The sequence below is a fragment of the Entelurus aequoreus genome, linkage group LG06 (genome assembly GCF_033978785.1).
Source record: "Entelurus aequoreus isolate RoL-2023_Sb linkage group LG06, RoL_Eaeq_v1.1, whole genome shotgun sequence".
Taxonomy (NCBI): domain Eukaryota; kingdom Metazoa; phylum Chordata; class Actinopteri; order Syngnathiformes; family Syngnathidae; genus Entelurus; species Entelurus aequoreus.
Window position 1 is genome coordinate 47793569 of NC_084736.1, and position 18934 is coordinate 47812502.

Genomic DNA, 18934 nt, shown 5'->3' on the forward strand with positions numbered 1-18934 from the left:
ACTCATGTGTCTCATTTACAAGTACTATATACTGTATATATTATACAGTGAACTAGCAATGCAGTTGCAATTCCAATACATTAGATGGCAGGAATGTATAGAGTAGGGTGTGTTGCCTTAGCAGTAAGTAGTCTTTGCCAATAAGTTGAATGTGGCAATCTTTTATTTTGTTGAGTCATACAACGCATTTATAATTGAAAGTATAGTACTTATTACACACCAGCTGTTTGATTGTAACATGCATCTTAGTTGTAGTTTTAATTACCAAATTTGGAGGTGTTGAAATCACTATGTGAAATCGTTAATTCTAATCAGTAGCATGTCTATGCCACATCCAATGTAAATTAGCATCAAGTAAGCGCATTTTGCATGAGCTTGAGCCGGTGCAATCGCACGTGACGTCACGCGCCACAAAGACATCAAAATATGTCACCATTTGATTTTGCTTGAGTCTACGAATTTCGGTCGGTACTTAAAACAGCACCAAATTCAGTACGCATCCCTACTCAAACCTAACTCTCATGATGTCGTGTCCATTCTCTTCTTTCATTACTGACTACTAATTATTGTGGCTTGAGTCATTTACTGAGCAACCATGACACAGACTGGCAACAGTTTAGTCGCTATGCTAGTGCCAACTACCTCACTGCTACCACAAAAAATAGAAAAACAAAACAAAAAACGATTGTGGAGGTGATCCTTTCGAAAGGGTACAGTGCAAAAGTTTTATGATTTACTAAAATCTCAGGAGATTTGCTTAGGGATGTCACGCATGATGACAATTAAACCTCCCCTACGAGCAGAATTTTGAATGAAACTAATCACTAAGTCACATAAACAAACTACTGTATAACAAACTATATGAAATATTTGCTCTACCTTGCTTCAAAGTTTCCTTGAAGCTGGTTAAGCAGTTTTGTCCGAATCCTACGAGCAGAAAAAAAAACATCAGCTTCTCAGGGGCAGCATCAAAGCAGCTTGTACTGATCTGACTTCAATTAGTGCATGGTAGGAATGGTCAGGAGATCATATTTCTTGTGCAATTTGCTTACATATGGAGTTCTGGTGTCAGTTTGCACCTAATGAATGTGTCATACACAACAGCACGAAGAGCAGGAGACATTTGTTTCTACATTCCTGGATACACATGCCACAGTGTCCCTAGACAGCAAGGACACTATAAATGTATATTTATGTGAAGTGGCTGTGTGGGTCATTGTTCGACATTCTTACTTAGCTATGGCAACTAGGAATGGGCGATATGGCCTTGCGATATATATTGCAGCCTTTTGCGGTAACAATATACAGTTAGGTCCATAAATATTTGGACATTGACACAATTTTCAGTATTCCAGCTCTGTACAACACCACAATGGATTTGAAATTAAACAATCAAGATGTGCTTTAAGTGCAGACTTTGAGCTTTAATTTGAGGGTATTTACATCCAAATCAGGTGAACAGTGTAGGAATTACAACACATTTTATATGTGCCTTCCACTTTTTAAGGGACCAAAAGTAATTGGACAATTGGCTACTCAGCTGTTCCATGGCCAGGTGTGTGTTATTCCCTTGTTTTTTTTCATTTATTTCATTTACAAAGAGCAGATAAAAGGCCCAGATGTCATTTCAAGTGTGGTATTAGTTTGGAATGTGGGGAGGTCATCTCTCAATATGAAGTCCAAAGAGCTGTCACTATCAGTGAAGCAAGCCATCATTAGGCTGAAAAATCTAAACAAAGCCATCAGAGAGATATCAAAAACATGAGGTGTGGCCAAACAAACTGTTTGGTACATTCTTAGAAAGAGAACGCACTGCTAAACTCAGCAACACCAAAAGACATTGAAGATCACGGAAAACAAGTGTGGTGGATGACAGACAAATTATTTCCTTTGTCAAGAAAAACCTCTTCACAACAGTTGGGCAGATGAAGAAAACTCTCCAGTAGGTAGGTGTATCTGTGTCCAAGTCAACAATTAAGAGAAGACTTCACCAGAGGAAATACAGAGGTTTCATCACAAGGTGTAAACCATTGATGAGCCTCAAAAACAGGAAGGCCAGATTAGAGTTTGCCAAGAAACATCTAAAAGAGCCTGTGCAGTTCTGGAACAACATCTTATGGACAGATGAGACAAAGATCAACTTGTAGCAGAATGATGGAAAGAGAAGAGTATGGAAAAGGCAAGGAACTGCTCAAGATCCAAAGCATAGCACCTCATCAGTGAAGCATGGTGGTGGTAGTGGCATGCTTGGCTGCCAGTGGAACTGGATCTCTTATATTTATTGATGATGTGACAGCTGACAAAAGCAGCAGAATGAATTCTGAAGTGTTTCGGGCAATATTATCTGCTCATATTCAGCCAAATGCTTCAAAACTCATTGGACGGTGCTTCACAATGCAGATGGACACTGACCCGAAGCATACTGCGAAAGCAACCAAAGAGATTTTTAAGGCAAAGAAATGGAATGTTCTGCAATGGCCAAGTCAATCACCTGACCTGAATCCGATTGAGCATGAATTTCACTTGCTGAAGACAAAACTGAAGGTAAAATGCCCAAAGAACAAGCAGGAAGTGAAGACCCCTACAACAGAGCATCACCATGGACCAAACCCAGCGTCTGGTGATGTCTATGTGTTCCACACATCAGGCTGTCATTGACTGCAAAGGATTTGCAACAAAGTATTAAAAAGTGACAATTTGATTTATGATTATGTTAGTTTGTCCAATTACTTTTGGTCCCTTAAAAAGTGGAAGGCACATATAAAATGTGTTGTAATTCTTACACCGTTCACCTGATTTGGATGTAAGTACCCTCAAATTAAAGCTCAGAGTGTACACTTAAAGCACATCTTGATTGTTTCATTTCAAATCCATTGTGGTGTTGTACAGAGCTGAAATACTGACAATTGTGTCAATTTCCAAATATTTATGGACCTAGCTGTATATCACAATATATTATTCCCCATACAACTCTTTCAAAACAGCTTACAAATGCTCCTAATTTAGCTGCTGTTGTATGAGGTAACATATTACATCATTTACAGTTGTATTATTTTCTCAAAACCATATTTACTAATATCTGCTTACTTTCTGCTCTAACAATCTATCCATCTATACTTCTGTTAAATGTACTAAGCACTTATTCGTTTCAATGTGTTACATTAGTTTTGGATCATACTACAATTTGAGTAACAACCCAATACCAAGTAGCTACTTTACAGAGGCAGAATTGGCCATACCAATGTTCTTACTTAAAATTCTCAGGATCATTAAATATTTAAGTTTTTGACTACAGCTATAATCCGACAATATCAATTAATAATTAAAATTATTTCCGTTTACCCTTTTATTACATACAAAATTTTAAATAAAATCAATAGTGCAAAATATCTAAACAAAAGCAAAAACTACTATTAGTTCCCATTTCCAGAGAATGTAAACAATAACAAACAACAAAAAACTATTTTGTGATAATACAAAATATCGCTTTAATCCTGTTGCATTAACCATATATTGATACTATACTTATCGTTACGGTCTATATTTGTTTACATTCAAGCGCTCTAGCTTAGCGGAGAGCTATGTTTTTCCCCGTCCTACTGTATGGCATGTAGTGGAGCATGTTTAGATAGTCCTTGTGCTTTAGTCCTCAAGTTATAGTAATACTTTAAGGAAACAACAGTTTATTTGCTTAGATTATTGATTTAGAAGTTGCACTGTGAAGGAACATAAGCCGCTAGCTTGCTACAGTGAGTTGAGGCGCCTTCATTCACTAGTCGCTGTTAAATTTGAGGAACACAGCTAGAATGTGTCATCAACATGCATTATCACAATATGACAATTTTTATTGTCTGCCAAACTTACATATTTTGCAACATATATCGCGCAACCATAACGACAACCTTTGTCTCCGGCAGGCTCGACAAGTGTTTCTTAACCATAGGCCATTTTTTGGGCCGTGAGCAGCCCCCAGTGGCCCTCCAAAATATATATGTTTCTCAGCTGTGGTCTATGGACTACGGCAGCCCTCAGTTTCAATATTATTTTCCACCACTTGTGGCAGTAATGCAAATATCAAACAAACAGAAGAAGTCGGAGGTATAGTGATGAAGAGGTTTCTAAAGCGCAAAAAATACTTTATTTTAATTTGCACTTTCATTTTATTTACAGTTTAGTTAAGAAACATATTCATTATTATTTAAATCTGTTTATATAGGTGAAATGTATTTTATTACTGTGTAATTGTATGTAAATGTATTTTTCATCAGTCTTCTTTTGCAGTATATTTTTATTAGTATTTATTTTTGTAATCAGCCTGACCTAACCCTTGATAATATTTGTGATTAACATATAGTTTTGTATCATTTGACAAGGTTTATCCTGTTAGACTATCCATCATCCATCCATTTTCTACCGCTTATTCCCTTCGGAGTCACGGGGGGCGCTGGAGCCTATCTCAGCTACAATCGGTATAAGTAGGTTAACACGCGAAGTCCCAGAGAAGGGTCAATTGACACGTTCACCTAGAAAACACACAAGAGGGTCATTTGACCCCTAGTCCCCCCTGTGGACACTCCTTTTGTTATGAAAATGTGGCTGTTAGTGGCACACGGCAGGGGGCCACTTGAGCCTGTGTGGGGGAGGGGACCTTACAGCTCAAGCTTTAGTTCTGAGGTAGGTTGTGTGTGTTTTTGCAAGGATCAACAGAATGAAGGGATCAACACTCTGACATTTATTGTTAAAAAAAATACAAAACAAAACATATTTACAAAGAATGAAAAAGCAACTGTTTTCCCAGTTTTGGTGTGGAGGGTTGTTGCAGAAGCAATTGTTATTTTTGTGTGCCAAAAATAGTTTAAAAAAAAAAATTTACAAAGAAAAAAGCATATTTACAAAGAATGAAAAACCATGTCCATGTAAACGTGACTGACATACATTTGAGCAGTCACTCACAATCCTGGCACTGCCATTGCTCCTTTCGGCATTTCCCACATGTATAATGTTTCTGTCTACCTAGACAAACTGCCCCTAACAGCCTCATTACCATAACAAAATGAGTGATTAGTGTATTCGGGAAAAGCGTCGGGCCAAATGACCCCTCTCTGGGTCTTCTAGGTAGACAGAAAAATGCTGGGACTTCTAGTGTTAAATGTAGTTATTGAATAAGATTAAAATCAAGAGAAACATTACAGTGTAATTTTTTGAGTGGGACCCAGGCCACTGGAAAAGTTGGGTCCCGAACTCAAAAAGGTTAGGAACTCCTGGGCTAAACTACTGTAATGGCCTTCTCCCTGGGCTTTCTTAACAAGCTGTAAAGTAGCTGCAATACATTCAGAATACTGCTGCTCGAGTCCTGACTAGAACCAGGAAATTAAGTATTTTCATGGTCTTGTGCCAAAGTCCTTCTCAGACATGTTTAAGTCATATTAACAATGCTGCTAAAATCTGGAGCAGTCTTCCAGAAAATGTGAGACAGGCCTCAACTTTGGCAATTTTCAAATGCAGGCTAAAAACACTTATTTTCATCGGTGCACATGAGAACTGAAAGTATTTTATCAGACCTCTTTGATTTTAATTCATTACTTTTATTAGATTTTTTAGAGCATTTAAAGCACTTTTAATTGCACTGCATATAAATTGTGATCTATAAAAAAACTTGCCTTGCCTAATGACAAAACAGTAGGGCGGTCCATAAAAATTAACACACATTGTGATCCTGTGATCCTAATTCTGATGCGGGCCTTTTAATCCTATTGCACAAATCACAGTAGAACAAATTGTTTGGTCTCTGTGCTGGGTGGTAGTAGAATACTCAGAAAAACAAGTAAATATTTAACTAAGGGTGTGGGATTATCTGGAAAAAAATGTGAGGCCTGCATGAGGAGAACACAAGTAGAAGGTCCGAAAGATGACATTAGGGCTTGGCGATAAAAGGATATAAATATATATCGCAGTAGAAACATGATATCAATAAAAATGTGTTCAATAAAAACGTTAAATATACGTTTTTTTATTAGTCTGTAAAAACAGAAAGTTGCGAAGCAAAGTTGGTTACATGTACAAAGGCACTCGCTCACTGTACAACACAGGAAGTGTTCACTGATCAGTGGGAGTGACATGCTCAAAGCTCGGTGAGGTAACAGTATCAACTACAAAGTTTGTTGCGCCATCTTGTGTCTCCCGGTTGATTCTCTGCATGTAGCGAGAAGAGAAACTAAAAATAAGTGCTGCAGAGAGCAAAGAAATATTTGATAAATCAGGAAAAGTCACCTTGACAATATGGCAGTTTTTTTTTTTTTTTTTTAAACGGACCATAGTCATACCAATGCGCTCGTAATTAGGAATACCGCACCACCTTTGACACATTTACCCTTCTCAGGTTTCTCGGTTTACATTTTTACGCTTTGCACTATATTGTTACACTTAATTAAGCATTTCTAATGTATTCCTTATTTTTGCACCTTAATTTTAAGAGGCTATTGTCAAATGTTCAATGTGATTTTAGAATTTTGTTTACATTCAGTGTTTTTCAAGGTTGCGTTGACATTTCCTTTCCTTTCTGTCTTGATAGCTGAAGGTATTATAATTAGAGAAAGGTTGAATTTTAAATACAAATGTTTATATTTATATATATTCCCCGCTGGTCAATATCAATGACTATCGATATCGACCGATATAAAACATTTTTTCGTGATGCAGTTTTCAGCCATATCGCCCAGCTCTAGATGACATTATACATCAAGAAACACTGAATCCAAGTTGCGAGTGCAATAACTTGCCTTGGAACAGAGTGGGTCTGTACCTCCCTGACCGCTGGGGCAGGACAGCTTTGGTGTGCTTACCTGCTGGAGTATATCTTGCCCTTTATCTTAATAAAATCCTCAGCAAAAAGTTAATATTTACCTCCCTATCTTGAGAAATGGCTGAAGAGATAACTGCATGCTAGGATCAGGTAAGGTAGGATCAAGCAATAACAACTCCTGCAAAACTATATAGCCTTTTCACTAGGGGTGTAACGATTGGTTTTAACGATTTGATTCAGAGTTTGTAGTTGCCAATTCGATTCAGGGACGATATTATTTTTTGGAATGATCCAAAATGATTCAGTAACTTTTTAGAAAAACAACAACAATTAATGGCCAATGCTTTGAAACCTTATTTGAATAAAGTGCAACCAACACTTAAGATTTAGTTAACAAGAGGAAACCATTTCTGCTCACATTTTATATTTTCAATAACTTTTCAATGAAAGTACAGTAACCAACATTTTAAGAGCAGAGTCCAGCTAAATAAAGTTGCCTGACCCGCCGTAAAGTATCAGATCTCCGACCTGGCGACAGAGCGTTCCAGGTGTGCGGAAGCATGTGTGCCCCCTCATCCCTGTTGATGGCTCCTCGCTTCCTAATTTTCATAGCCTCCTTAATCCATCTCTTCTATTTTTCTGTTTCTAATAAAATGACTTTCCTTGGCTGCCAGTTGTGTTCCGCAAGTTGGTCCGTCTCCGCAACCAGCTACGCTGTCACTTCGTTTGTGGCTTGTAAATTTGTTTTGCAGCTTTATATTATTGTGTTGTGGCATTTGTATTTGTTGTGGTTTTGCAATCATGCTGTAGCTGAAAGTTGTTGTGTTGTAATTAACCATATTGTCTTGTGGCGTTTGTTATGCCCTTTCTCAACCATCGTAGCTATCCACTATTTTTGTTTTGATGACGCCAGGCAGACTTATCATTAAAAGTGCTAAACTTCATATAAAGTCTGCCGTTCTTAAATCCAATATTTTCCTTTTTCCAATATCGGAAAAATCGATCGATTCCCTTTTAAAACGATCTTGGCTCGATACCTAGGACAGATCGATGTGGTTGAATATAAGGCAGTGCCACGGCTCCATCTAGTGGTACATGCCAAAACATCACTTAATTAATATTCAAACACAGTGTTACTGTTCAAACTGTATATAATGTTACAGTGGCCAACAATATTAAAGGGTGTAACTCAGGGTTCCATATTAGGTCTGTTGTTGTTTTCAATCTATGTAAATAATCTCTGTGATAATGTGTCGAATGCTGCATTCCATTTTTATGCTTTATGCTTTTTATGTTGTTCAGTCCCTGTTAACTCATCTGAGATTAGTGCTGAATGCAGAGAAATCTAAGGTGATGTTATTTTCAAATGGCAAACGACTGCCATTGTACATTCCAAAAATATCAACTGCTCATAAGATTGAACTTGAAATGGTCACGGCATATAAGTACTTGTCCTTGATAAGAATTTGTCTTTTAAATCACACAGAAAAACTTATCGGTAAACTTAAAATTAATTTGGGTTTTATTCTTTAGTAACATCCTGTTTTTCCCTACAAGTTAGGAAACACTTAATTCTGACCACTTTTATGCCTTTGCTATATTATAGAGACTTGCTTTTTATGAATGCACCCAACATTTGAAAAAACTAGATACTTTATATCACTGTGCCTTACGTTTTATTACTGGTTGTGGCAACCATGTCCACCATTGCACTTTGTATGCAAAAGCAAACTGTCCATCTTTGTCAGTCCGGCACAAGTCTCTGTAAAAAAAAGCCTTCTGATTTGCTGCCTAATGTTTATGGATTGTACTGCAAAAGGATCTGAGGCTACTTAAACTGATGATTTGGTGGGAATTTCACACCATTTTAAAGGAACAAGAAGCTGTTTCTATTGGGCACTGCACTTGTTTTTAACTTGTTTTTATTGAAACATTTAAATTATTACCAAAAGTGTGTTTTTATGTTTATGTTGTAAACACACTTTCAACTAAAGTGTGTGACTGCTCCTGTTTTTGTTGTTAGTCTATGCATTTATGAAACCAGTTTTTTGCTCCCCTCTTGTCTAGGTCACGCTTGCAAAATAGACTTTAATCTCAATGAGTTTTTACCTGGTTAAATAAAGGAAAATGAGAATAAATATACTTGCTTTTAATTAATATGTAGGCCCACTACGCTACTGTATTTTAACAATGGTCATTATGGTGGTACTTGGAGAGCCAAGAATAAGAACAAGAAAGTTTGATCATATTACACCTATACTTGCTCACCTGCACTGGCTTCCTGTGCACTTAAGATGCGACTTTAAGGTTTTACTACTTACGTATAAAATACTAAACGGTCTAGCTCCATCCTATCTTGCTGATTGTATTGTACCTTATGTCCCAGCAAGAAATCTGCGTTCAAAGAACTCCGGCTTATTAGTAATTCCCAGAGCCCAAAAAATGTCTGCAGGCTATAGAGCGTTTTCTATTCGGGCTCCAATACTCTGGAATGCCCTCCCGGTAACAGTTAGAGATGCTACCTCAGTAGAAGCATTTAAGTCCCATCTTAAATCTAATTTTTATACTCTAACCTTTAAATAGACACCCTTTTTAGACCAGTTGATCTGCCGTCTCTTTTCTGCTCTGCCCTACTCTCCTTCGTGGAGAGGGGGGGCACAGATTAGGTGACCACAAATGACGCGCTATCTGTTCAAAGTTGGGAACCGGGTGCACCACTCATCTGTGCATCAGTTGAGGATGTCTCTGCGCTGCTGACCTGTCTCCACTCAAGATGCTCTCCTGCTGGCCCCACTATGGACTGGACTCTCAAACTATTAACTAGATCCACTCGACGTCTATTGCACCGGTCGCCCAGGGTGTAATGGTCCCCTCCAAGGTTTCTCATTGTAGCCCATTGGGTTGAGTTTTTCCTTGCCCTGATGTGGGATCTGAGCCGAGGATGTCGTTGTGGCTTGTGCAGCCCCCCTTTGAGACACTCGTGATTTAGGGCTATATAAATAAACTTTGATTCATTGATTGATTGATTGAAAGTGTTTTTTGAGATGGTACTAAAGAATATAAATTGACTAATTTTCACTCAGTAAGACCACAGACTTATAATAAGTTTTTCTAGCGTAACTTACTGTGATGACAGCCTTGCTGAGACACAAAGATCCCCTGCAGCCATATTCCCTTTCATCCTCAGACTTGTAGTAGCTCAAAGTATTGTTCTTCAACACAACCCATCGGTCCTGCCATCCATGGATGTAATTGGTCCACTGTAAACAAACACGTACAGCAAGAAAACTTACACACAGGATTGATCTCGGCTACAAAAGAAATATACCTTGCTCAAAACGCCTCCCAGCTCCACAGGTTGCACAGATTCTGGGTCCACATCTTCATCCGAGCCGGACGATGAGCTCTTTTCGGACATTTAAATCCAAGATAAGAACGCAAGTTACGTGTGTTTTACGCACAGAGCTGCCTGCCTGTACACTAACAAGATAATAGTCTCCACGCAGCACAATCTGCTGACAGCTTTGAAATCAACACAAAGTCAGCAGTGTCGCGTTATCTGTCTGTTGTCGTTTAAAGATCAGCGGAGGACGGTTATCGTAAAGAGAGAGACAATCGTGACCGTGCGATCGCAACTTTGCTTTGAACCTGACGCCGGTGAGCAAGCAGACAAGCTAGTTAGCGATATAACAGTTAGCTGTCAAACAAAACAACTACGAATGTTAACTTCTCGTCTAACTTGTGGCGGCTGCTCCTGGTCGCGCCCCCGGCTGCTCCGGACCTGCTACCCGAAAGAACTGTTGGTTGAGAAATGGCCTGCGCGAAGCCACTGTGACGATATGTTCAACTATCAAGCTACGAATGACGATGAAAGGCTCAGCGCTGCTGCTTTATTTCCGCGGTCTAGTTAGCAATAGCGGTGGACACGCTAGCTTGTCATTTGGGTAGAGGGGGAGGAGCCGCAGCCACGCTTTACTGTGTACCTGAAGGAGAGCACCATCAAGCTCGTATCACTATCGGAACAATAAAAGTAATATATTTCAAATTAAAAGCATTTTGTTTATCTCGCCATCCGTCCATCCATTCTACCGCTTAAAACATATTAAATGCAAAGTGCACATATTCACTATTTATTTCTTTTTTTAATTATTGTTTTTTAAATTAATCAATCCAACAAAATTTTGCACAACAATGTCATAATAATACAATTCCAATTCCAAAACCAAACCCGGCCCAGCAACATTCAGAATAGCAATCAACAGAAACAATTGAGAGGACACACAAACATGACACAAAACAATCCAAAAGTAGTCCAACAAAAATGAATAATATCAACAACAGTATCAATATTAATAACAATTCCAACATGATTAGAAATTAAGCCCTCATTGACATTATCATTACAGCCATTTATCCATCCATCCATCCATTTTCTACCGCTTATTCCCTTCGGGGTCGCGGGGGTGCTAAATAAATATCAAATGCAGTTTTTTCTACTGATATCATTTCCCTAGCTTGTGTATGTATACCAGTCAGTATGAGTTGGACTATCAACATTAGGGGTGTGGGGAAAAATCGATTAGAATTCGAATCGCGATTCTCACGTTGTGTGATTCAGAATCGATTCTCATTTTAAAAAAATCGTTTTTTAATTTTTATTTTTTATATATATATTTTTTTAAATTAATCAATCCAACAATACAATACACAGCAATACCATAACAATGCAATCCAATTCCAAAACCAAACCCGACCCAGCAACACTCAGAACTGCAATAAACAGAGCAATTGAGAGGAGACACAAACACGACACAGAACAAACCAAAAGTAGTGAAACAAAAATGAATATTATCAACAACAGTATCAATATTAGTTACAATTTCAACATAGCCGTGATTAAAAATCCCTCATTGACATTTATAAAAATTTTTTTTAAAAAGAACAATAGTGTCACAGTGGCTTACACTTGCATCGCATCTCATAAGCTTGACAACACACTGAGACCAATATTTTCACAAAGATAAAATAAGTCATATTTTTGGTTCATTTAATAGTTAAAACAAATTTACATTATTGCAATCAGTTGATAAAACATTGTCCGTTACAATTATAAAAGCTTTTTAGAAAAATGTACCACTCTGCTTGCATGTCAGCAGACTGGGGTAGATCCTGCTGAAATCCTATGTATTGAATGAATAGAGAATCATTTTGAATCGGGAAAATATCGTTTTTGAATCGAGAATCGCGTTGAATCGAATTTTTTTTTTTTTTAATCGAATCGTGACCCCAATAATCGATATTGAATCGAATCGTGGGACACCCAAAGATTCGCAGCCCTAATCAACATCTATCCATATTTTTTATATCCATATACGCTATTTCTAATCAGAAATAACACAGAACTATGTATATGTTTGGTTTGCAAATTACTTATCTGACATTTTATAGACGTATATGTATATACGTATAATTAAACATAATAAAATGTTCTTATTGTTATTTATTCAAAACATTATTCATAACAAGTACCCCACAGCTCTTTTTAAGCAGATTGGTTATAATGCTGATGTTCACCACTACAGTACCAAAGCTTCAACTCAAGGTCTTATTTGCATTACCACCACCAATAACTAATTCAATGAAAAGCACTGTTGTATACAGAGGCATTTCATTATGGAATATTCTTCATTTAAATATTAGGACTATTCCCAGTAATAAAAAAAAAAGCATTTAAGAAACATGTAAAGTCACTTTTTAGAGTTAAGGGTTAATCTTTCATGTTATCAGTTTGAGAACTTTTTTTTCTCTCTATATCTTTTTTTCTCTTTCCCTTTTTCCTTTCTTTTATTGTAACTGGATTTGCATATGTTCTGTAACTGGATCTGTTTACTGTTATTCTTTTTTGTTATTGTAATTTTCTTTTTCTTTTCCTTTTTCCTTTCTTTTATTGTAACGGGATCAGCGTATGGCGTATGTTCTGTAACTGTATCTGTGTACTGTTATTTTATTTTATTATTTTGAGAATTTTCTTTTTCTTTTCCTTTTTACTTTCTTTTATTTGTAATTGGATTTGTGCATGTTTTTTAACTGGAGCTGTGTATTATTATTTTACTTTGAATTTTTGAAAAGGACCCCTGGAAGACTAGCCTGGCGTTTGTGCGTCGGCTAATGGGGATCCTCAATAAAAAATAAACAATAAACAATAAACAATGACTCTCCAAAATCCATAATTTGAGGCGTTCCACACAACACAGTTTGATAATTATATTTGATTTTAACAGTCAACACAACTCCATTGCTGAGAAAAAAACCCAGCGAGGTTTTCAATATTGAATCTTAAAATAATTTTTGATAATTTTTTTTAATAACAGACAATATATTAATTGTTAGTGTGTTCTTACAAACAAAGAGAGAAAATAAAAAAGTGAAAAACATTAAAAATTAAAAACAGCTGACGAAAAGTCTACAGGAAAAGGAAGTTAAGCATTTCCGGTAACGATTCATGAACCCGGAACTACCGCCAAAGAGCCGCTCATATTTTCAAACGTTGAAATTCGGACATATTTGTCCGCGATTTTAGTAGCTAATTACCTACTTTATATTTACATATGCATATTTTCATAATGGCTTATGACGCTCCATGGCTTATTTGAGTAACAAATGAGATTGTTATTGTTGGAGGAAACTATAATTCAACATCAGTGGTCACTGGTCAGATCCTCAGGATGGAAAATGGCAGTTTATCCACCAAAGGAGGAGAAGGACTCCTCTCCAGAATGGCCCTCAATGACAACAAAGCTGGTATGCAGGGTCTTGACAGAGACAACATCAACAAGATCATCATGGAGTCATCAAAGGTTAGTTAGTCACATAACTAGTAGGGGTTGTTTTGAAACACCTTCTATTCAGCAGTCTCCACGGCACAAAAGGGATGCTCAGGGAAGTACAAATGTTTTATTATGAAGGTGCCGTGGACAGTTTTCAAATGAGATTTCCACTGTGTCCAGCCTTGTGTAACAATCCCATATTCCCAATGCACTGATGTATAGACCTGGGAAGATGTACTAGTGCAGGTTATTATGATAGATCGTTCTAATGCTTTCTGCCCTTGCCCTTCCTTTGAAGGGTTCCAAGTTTTATGAGAATGAGCTGAGGAGAGAGGAGCAGGTGAACCAGCGCATTGAAAAAATGATGCTTCAAAAAGCACAAATCACAGAGCAACAGTTAAAGAAAGCACAAGCTCACGTAAGTCGGGACAATATTCTGTAAACAGATGTTCTGTTGGTACTTCTTCAACACTCTCTCAATAGGTGGAGAGGATGGTCTCTGAGCTGGAGAAGAGGCGCAATCTAAGCCGTGTGATTGTGCACGTGGACATGGACGCTTTCTACGCTGCAGTGGAGACCAGAGACTGTCCTGAACTGAAGGGCAAGCCCATGGCTGTAGGATCCATGAGCATGCTGGTAGGTCGAAAAGCGTATTTATGTCATCATTCATTCAGACTTCAATGGTTGATTGAGACGCGATGCAAGATGTGTGACTCATCAAAAAGTCAAAATGAATTCAATGAATTTACATAAAAACAGAAGAATATTAGAATCGCTTCTCGTGCAATGCACTTCTACACCACAATAATAAACATTAAGTTAAATAGGACTGCACTAATTAATCGATTAATTCGATTGGAAAAAAGTCTTCATTTATATTCTGTTGCTGTATTTTTACTTTTTCTTAATGCAAACGTGTTAAAAATGCAGTTTCAATGTTGATAATGTGCATTTACGGAAAAAAAAGATAGTTATAGCAAGCAGATTTTTTTGAAATGTAAACTATTTCCCTATAATACAGATTGAAGCTATAAAGTGTGTTTTATCAGAATACTCCATTAATCGAACAAACTCATCGATAGTTGACTTGATTACTTTATTAATTAGAGGTGGGAATCTTTGGTCACCTCACAATTCGATTATGATTCATGAGCTACGATACAATTAAAAATGGATTATTGATGCATCTTTAATTTATGTATATTGATGCAGTTTTACATTTATTTTCCTTTCACTAAATAAGCATGTATCACTAGCAACTTAAAAAACCCCCAATAAATTTGGAATAAAAAAGATTAAAAAAAAAAAAATTATCGCATTTATTAAATTATGAAAATGTGTGCAAAACTGGACTATAAGTGGCCGATGGTAAAGGAGCTGGTCTGATCTCTCGACAAGGCGGCTCGATGCATTCAGCCAAATTTTAAACCTGTCTGCATTACTTTATTTACAATAAATACATTGATTATCGATTATTGACGTTCACTAATAATTTTTTTAAATTCCATGAATATCATCCACTTCTTCTTCTGAGCACTGTCCTTCACACTCACACTTTTCGTTCCCATGGTTGGAAAACAAATGTATGTCGTCCTCTAGCTACAAGCTAATACTAGCGAGTAAAACCGAATGGTTAGACAGATCTTACGGGGTTCGCTGTCACATTTGCCAGACCAGCTAACGGCGGGTACGCCCGTAACTCAAAATTTTGCTTGCAACTTACAGCATAACAATGAACTCTTATATCAAAACACTCTTAATAGACGTTCCACTGTATTACATTTCGAGAGAGTACCACTTTTGCACAGTGTCAATTCAAAATATTAATTATTATTTTTGTATTGGATCTTATTTGATCTAAAAAGCGGCCACTGGTGTAGTTGATCCCTAATTTATGTTTAAATGCAGATGTCTTATATTGTCAAAACTCTACTGTCCTTTTTGCAGTCCACCTCCAACTACCATGCTCGGAAGTACGGCGTTCGAGCCGCCATGCCTGGATTCATAGCCAAAAAACTCTGCCCCGACCTAATCATCGTTCCATGCAATTTCAATAAATATAAATCAGTGAGCAATGAGGTGAGTGAGACACTACGACATAAACACGGGCTTGGAAAGACTTACTATGCAGCTTTTTTTGTAGTTCACTGCCTTAACTAATGGCTCATGTGTTTCTAAACCTTTTTTTAGATCAGGCAGATATTTGCAGATTATGATCCTTTTTTCCAGCCTGTGAGTCTGGACGAAGCCTATATGGACTTTACAGAGCACCTGGAACAAAGGAAGAGCTGGCCAGAGGCCTCACGGACACATTACTACTGCTCCAGCAGCACGGCTACAGGCAGGACTCCATTACCCAGAAAACTTAATAAATGATGGTGTTTGTGTTACATAGATGTATATTTTTCTAATGGTGCAGAGGAATTTGAGCAAACCCAGGAATCCGAGGTGAAAGGCTTCTCACCCGTGCTGTTTGAGGACAGCCCGAGTTCTTCTGAGGCTTTGTCGAGTTCTGGAGCAGGCAATGCGACCGGTCCGGCCACTGAGGTTTTTGGGGCGTCTGTGGAAGAGGCTGTCAGGGAGATGCGCTTCCGCATTGAGCAGAAGACCATGCTGACTGCAAGTGCAGGTGGGAGGAAAGCGACATTTAAATCATTGCTTGTCCACCTGTGTTGCGTTAAGTCCTTTTAGTTGTAAGGCCAGAGACGTTTCTTTCATCTGTGGTTTTATTTGATCATATTAGAGACTAATGTGTCCCAACTTAAGAGTGTTTTAAGATAAGAGCTGTTAAAAGTTATTTGTAGATTTTAAATCATGCTTCTCACCTGGATAGTAGAAGGTTGTGGACATAAACTGAAAAATTGGTAAACTTTGACAACCAACTTAGACACAAAAAAGGCAAGAAAAACACAAAAAGACACTTGTTTGCACCCAACATTTTTTTTAACCCATAGTTATGATTCATTCTTCCTATAAACCGGAAGATATGAACATCTCATCAGTCGTCATTCCATTGACAGCAGACATTGTACAGTAAGTGATTGTGATTGTTTTATTATGTGTGTTGTCTCTCACGAAGTCTGCCATGAGTAATAGTCAGTGTTGTTGTTGAAGGAAAAAGCGAACGTTCTCACAGGCCTATAGGCACTCTTTGCATAGCATTTATTTTTTAGGGGTGGCAGGGGTTGTAGAAAAGCGATACACAGCGACACCTCGACTTAAAAGTGCCCCAACTTTTAAGAGATATGAACATTCTCTCGGTTGATTGTTATGCTTCAAGTTGCAAGCAAAGGTTTTAGTTAGTCCTACTTGCTAGCATTAGCTTAAAGCTGGAGATCGGCATAACTTTGTGTTTTCCAACCATTAGAACAAAGAAAGTGAGTGAGAAGGACTGTGCTGAGAAGAAGACGCGGATGATTTTCATTTAATTAAGAAGAGAAGTCAACAAAAACATGACCGACAGTGTAAATTAATGTTCTCATTATTCCAGGTTATTGTCATCTCAGGGCATTCAATCCGAATAGGATGGGATGAGAGGCGAAACATCTTCTCAGACAAACAAAACAGTCCAGTTGCGATTGATTGAATGCTCTGAGATGACCGACAGTGTTACTGATTTGGTGAGGCCGTTCAAGTGTCTGTACCATACTGAAGAGCGACCATAACCCCAGTCAAAGACGTTGAAATAATATCCAAACCACAATATTATTACATTAGCTGGTGTAGCGAATGTCACAGTGAACCCCGTAAGATCTGCCCAAAACATCGGGTCTTTACTCGCTAGTATCGACATAACTTAGTTTTTCCAAAATTGGAGCCAGGAAAGTGAGTGTGGAGGACAGTGCTGAGAAGAAGAAGCGGATGATATTTATTGAAATACATAAATAAATAATCACAATCATGACCAAGCGTGGTGCCAATTTGGCAAAGCAATTCGAGTGTATCAGTGTCAGCCAGCCAAGAATGTTGAAATAATATCTTAAGAGTGCACATTTATTCATGAACACATGGAAAAGCTGCTGATGTTGTGTTTGACAAAGAAGCAGTCCATTCTCCAAAGTGAGTACTTTTATTACATGACTTCATTAACTACTGTAGTTGTTATTAGTACATTTTATCGTATCGTTTTTATACAGTATTTCTTATCTAAAAGTTTTTTATTTTTTTATTTGATTACCGGGTAAGTTAGTTACATGTTAGATTGTGCTGTTTTGGGGGTGTGAGCACTTATTAAAGTTGATTTCAATGGGAGACGTTGATTTGAGATACAAGTGTTTTGAATTAAGAGCTCCATCTCAAAACAATTCGGCTCGTAAATTGAGGTACTACTAAATATAAAAGAAAAGTTTTAAATCAGGCAAATGCCTGATCGAAATTGTGTTTGCAAAAATACATATTTTGTTTTATTTGAAGTTCCAGTGTAACTTTTCAGCTAACTTAAGGAACAGAGATGACAATTATATCCTTTGTCAAATTTGAATTATAGTCATACATTGAAAATGCAAAATAAAAAACTAAATGGCACAAAATATTGTCCTAAAGGTTCCCTTTAATGCTGACAACATTGGCTCTTATTTCATAGTTCTGGACCTAAAAACGATGTCTACAGTTAAAATTCCTCCCAAAATAGACACGGTAGTGATTTTGGGCTTGTTTTAGGCCTACAGAAAACTACAGGCAATTTTGTATTGCGTAGTATTTGTTTTGCTAGCATTTTCATCCTGAATCACAGCAATTTTACGCACAATTTGAAGAAATTAGCAAAATACCCTCAGGGTGATTAATACACAGTCAGAACCTGCGAAAAATCTAAAAGCTTTATTTTTAAAATGCATGTTACATGTTAAAATTGTGTAGTTTTGGGGGGACCAAACACAAATTAAATTTGATTAATTAATTTCAATGGGAGACGTTAAATTTGAGATGTGTTTTGTGTTAAGAGCTCCGTCACAGAACCAATTAAAGCTTGTAAATTGAGGTACTACTGAATCAACTAAAGATTAGCAGATTTTTTCTGTCTTCATACGCCAAAAGCAATTCATTACTTTTAAGTACAAGCCACACATTCAAAGCTACACTGTGATGATACGTAAAAACAGTAGTGCACAAAGTAAAACTATTAAGAGCGATTTATTTGATAAAGGCAGGACAGCCTGCTGTGAGTATTTCGGCCTCCTCCCACATTCCAAAAACATGCATGTTTGGTTAACTGGAGACAAGGTGCACCACACTTCTACACTCCCGACCATAATGAGGACAATCAATAAATATACATGAATGACAATTCAGAACTATTTGGGTCATA

The 18934-nt window shown here is 37.4% G+C and overlaps 2 protein-coding genes across 6 annotated transcripts in view; one reads left to right on the plus strand and one right to left on the minus strand.

The window, feature by feature from the left end:
- LOC133652300 (ceramide transfer protein-like) overlaps positions 1–10746 on the minus strand; it is a 50312-nt gene extending 39566 nt beyond the window's left edge. For 2 of the 3 annotated variants that reach the window (XM_062050892.1, XM_062050891.1), the window contains exons 1-2: positions 10131–10746; positions 9928–10062 (exon numbers count right to left, since the gene is read on the minus strand). In XM_062050892.1, the coding sequence (XP_061906876.1) occupies positions 9928–10062; positions 10131–10220 (225 nt within the window). In that variant the 5' untranslated portion in view covers positions 10221–10746. The remainder of the gene's footprint in view (positions 1–9927; positions 10063–10130) is intronic. The other variant, XM_062050893.1, reaches the window with a different exon arrangement.
- Positions 10747–13281: 2535 nt separating this feature from the next.
- Positions 13282–18934, plus strand: part of LOC133652301 (DNA polymerase kappa-like) — a 51836-nt gene continuing 46183 nt past the window's right edge. For all 3 annotated transcript variants that reach the window (XM_062050895.1, XM_062050896.1, XM_062050894.1), the window contains exons 1-6: positions 13282–13659; positions 13928–14047; positions 14113–14265; positions 15577–15708; positions 15820–15970; positions 16049–16258. In XM_062050895.1, coding sequence (XP_061906879.1) covers positions 13528–13659; positions 13928–14047; positions 14113–14265; positions 15577–15708; positions 15820–15970; positions 16049–16258 — 898 coding nt within the window. In that variant the 5' untranslated portion in view covers positions 13282–13527. The remainder of the gene's footprint in view (positions 13660–13927; positions 14048–14112; positions 14266–15576; positions 15709–15819; positions 15971–16048; positions 16259–18934) is intronic.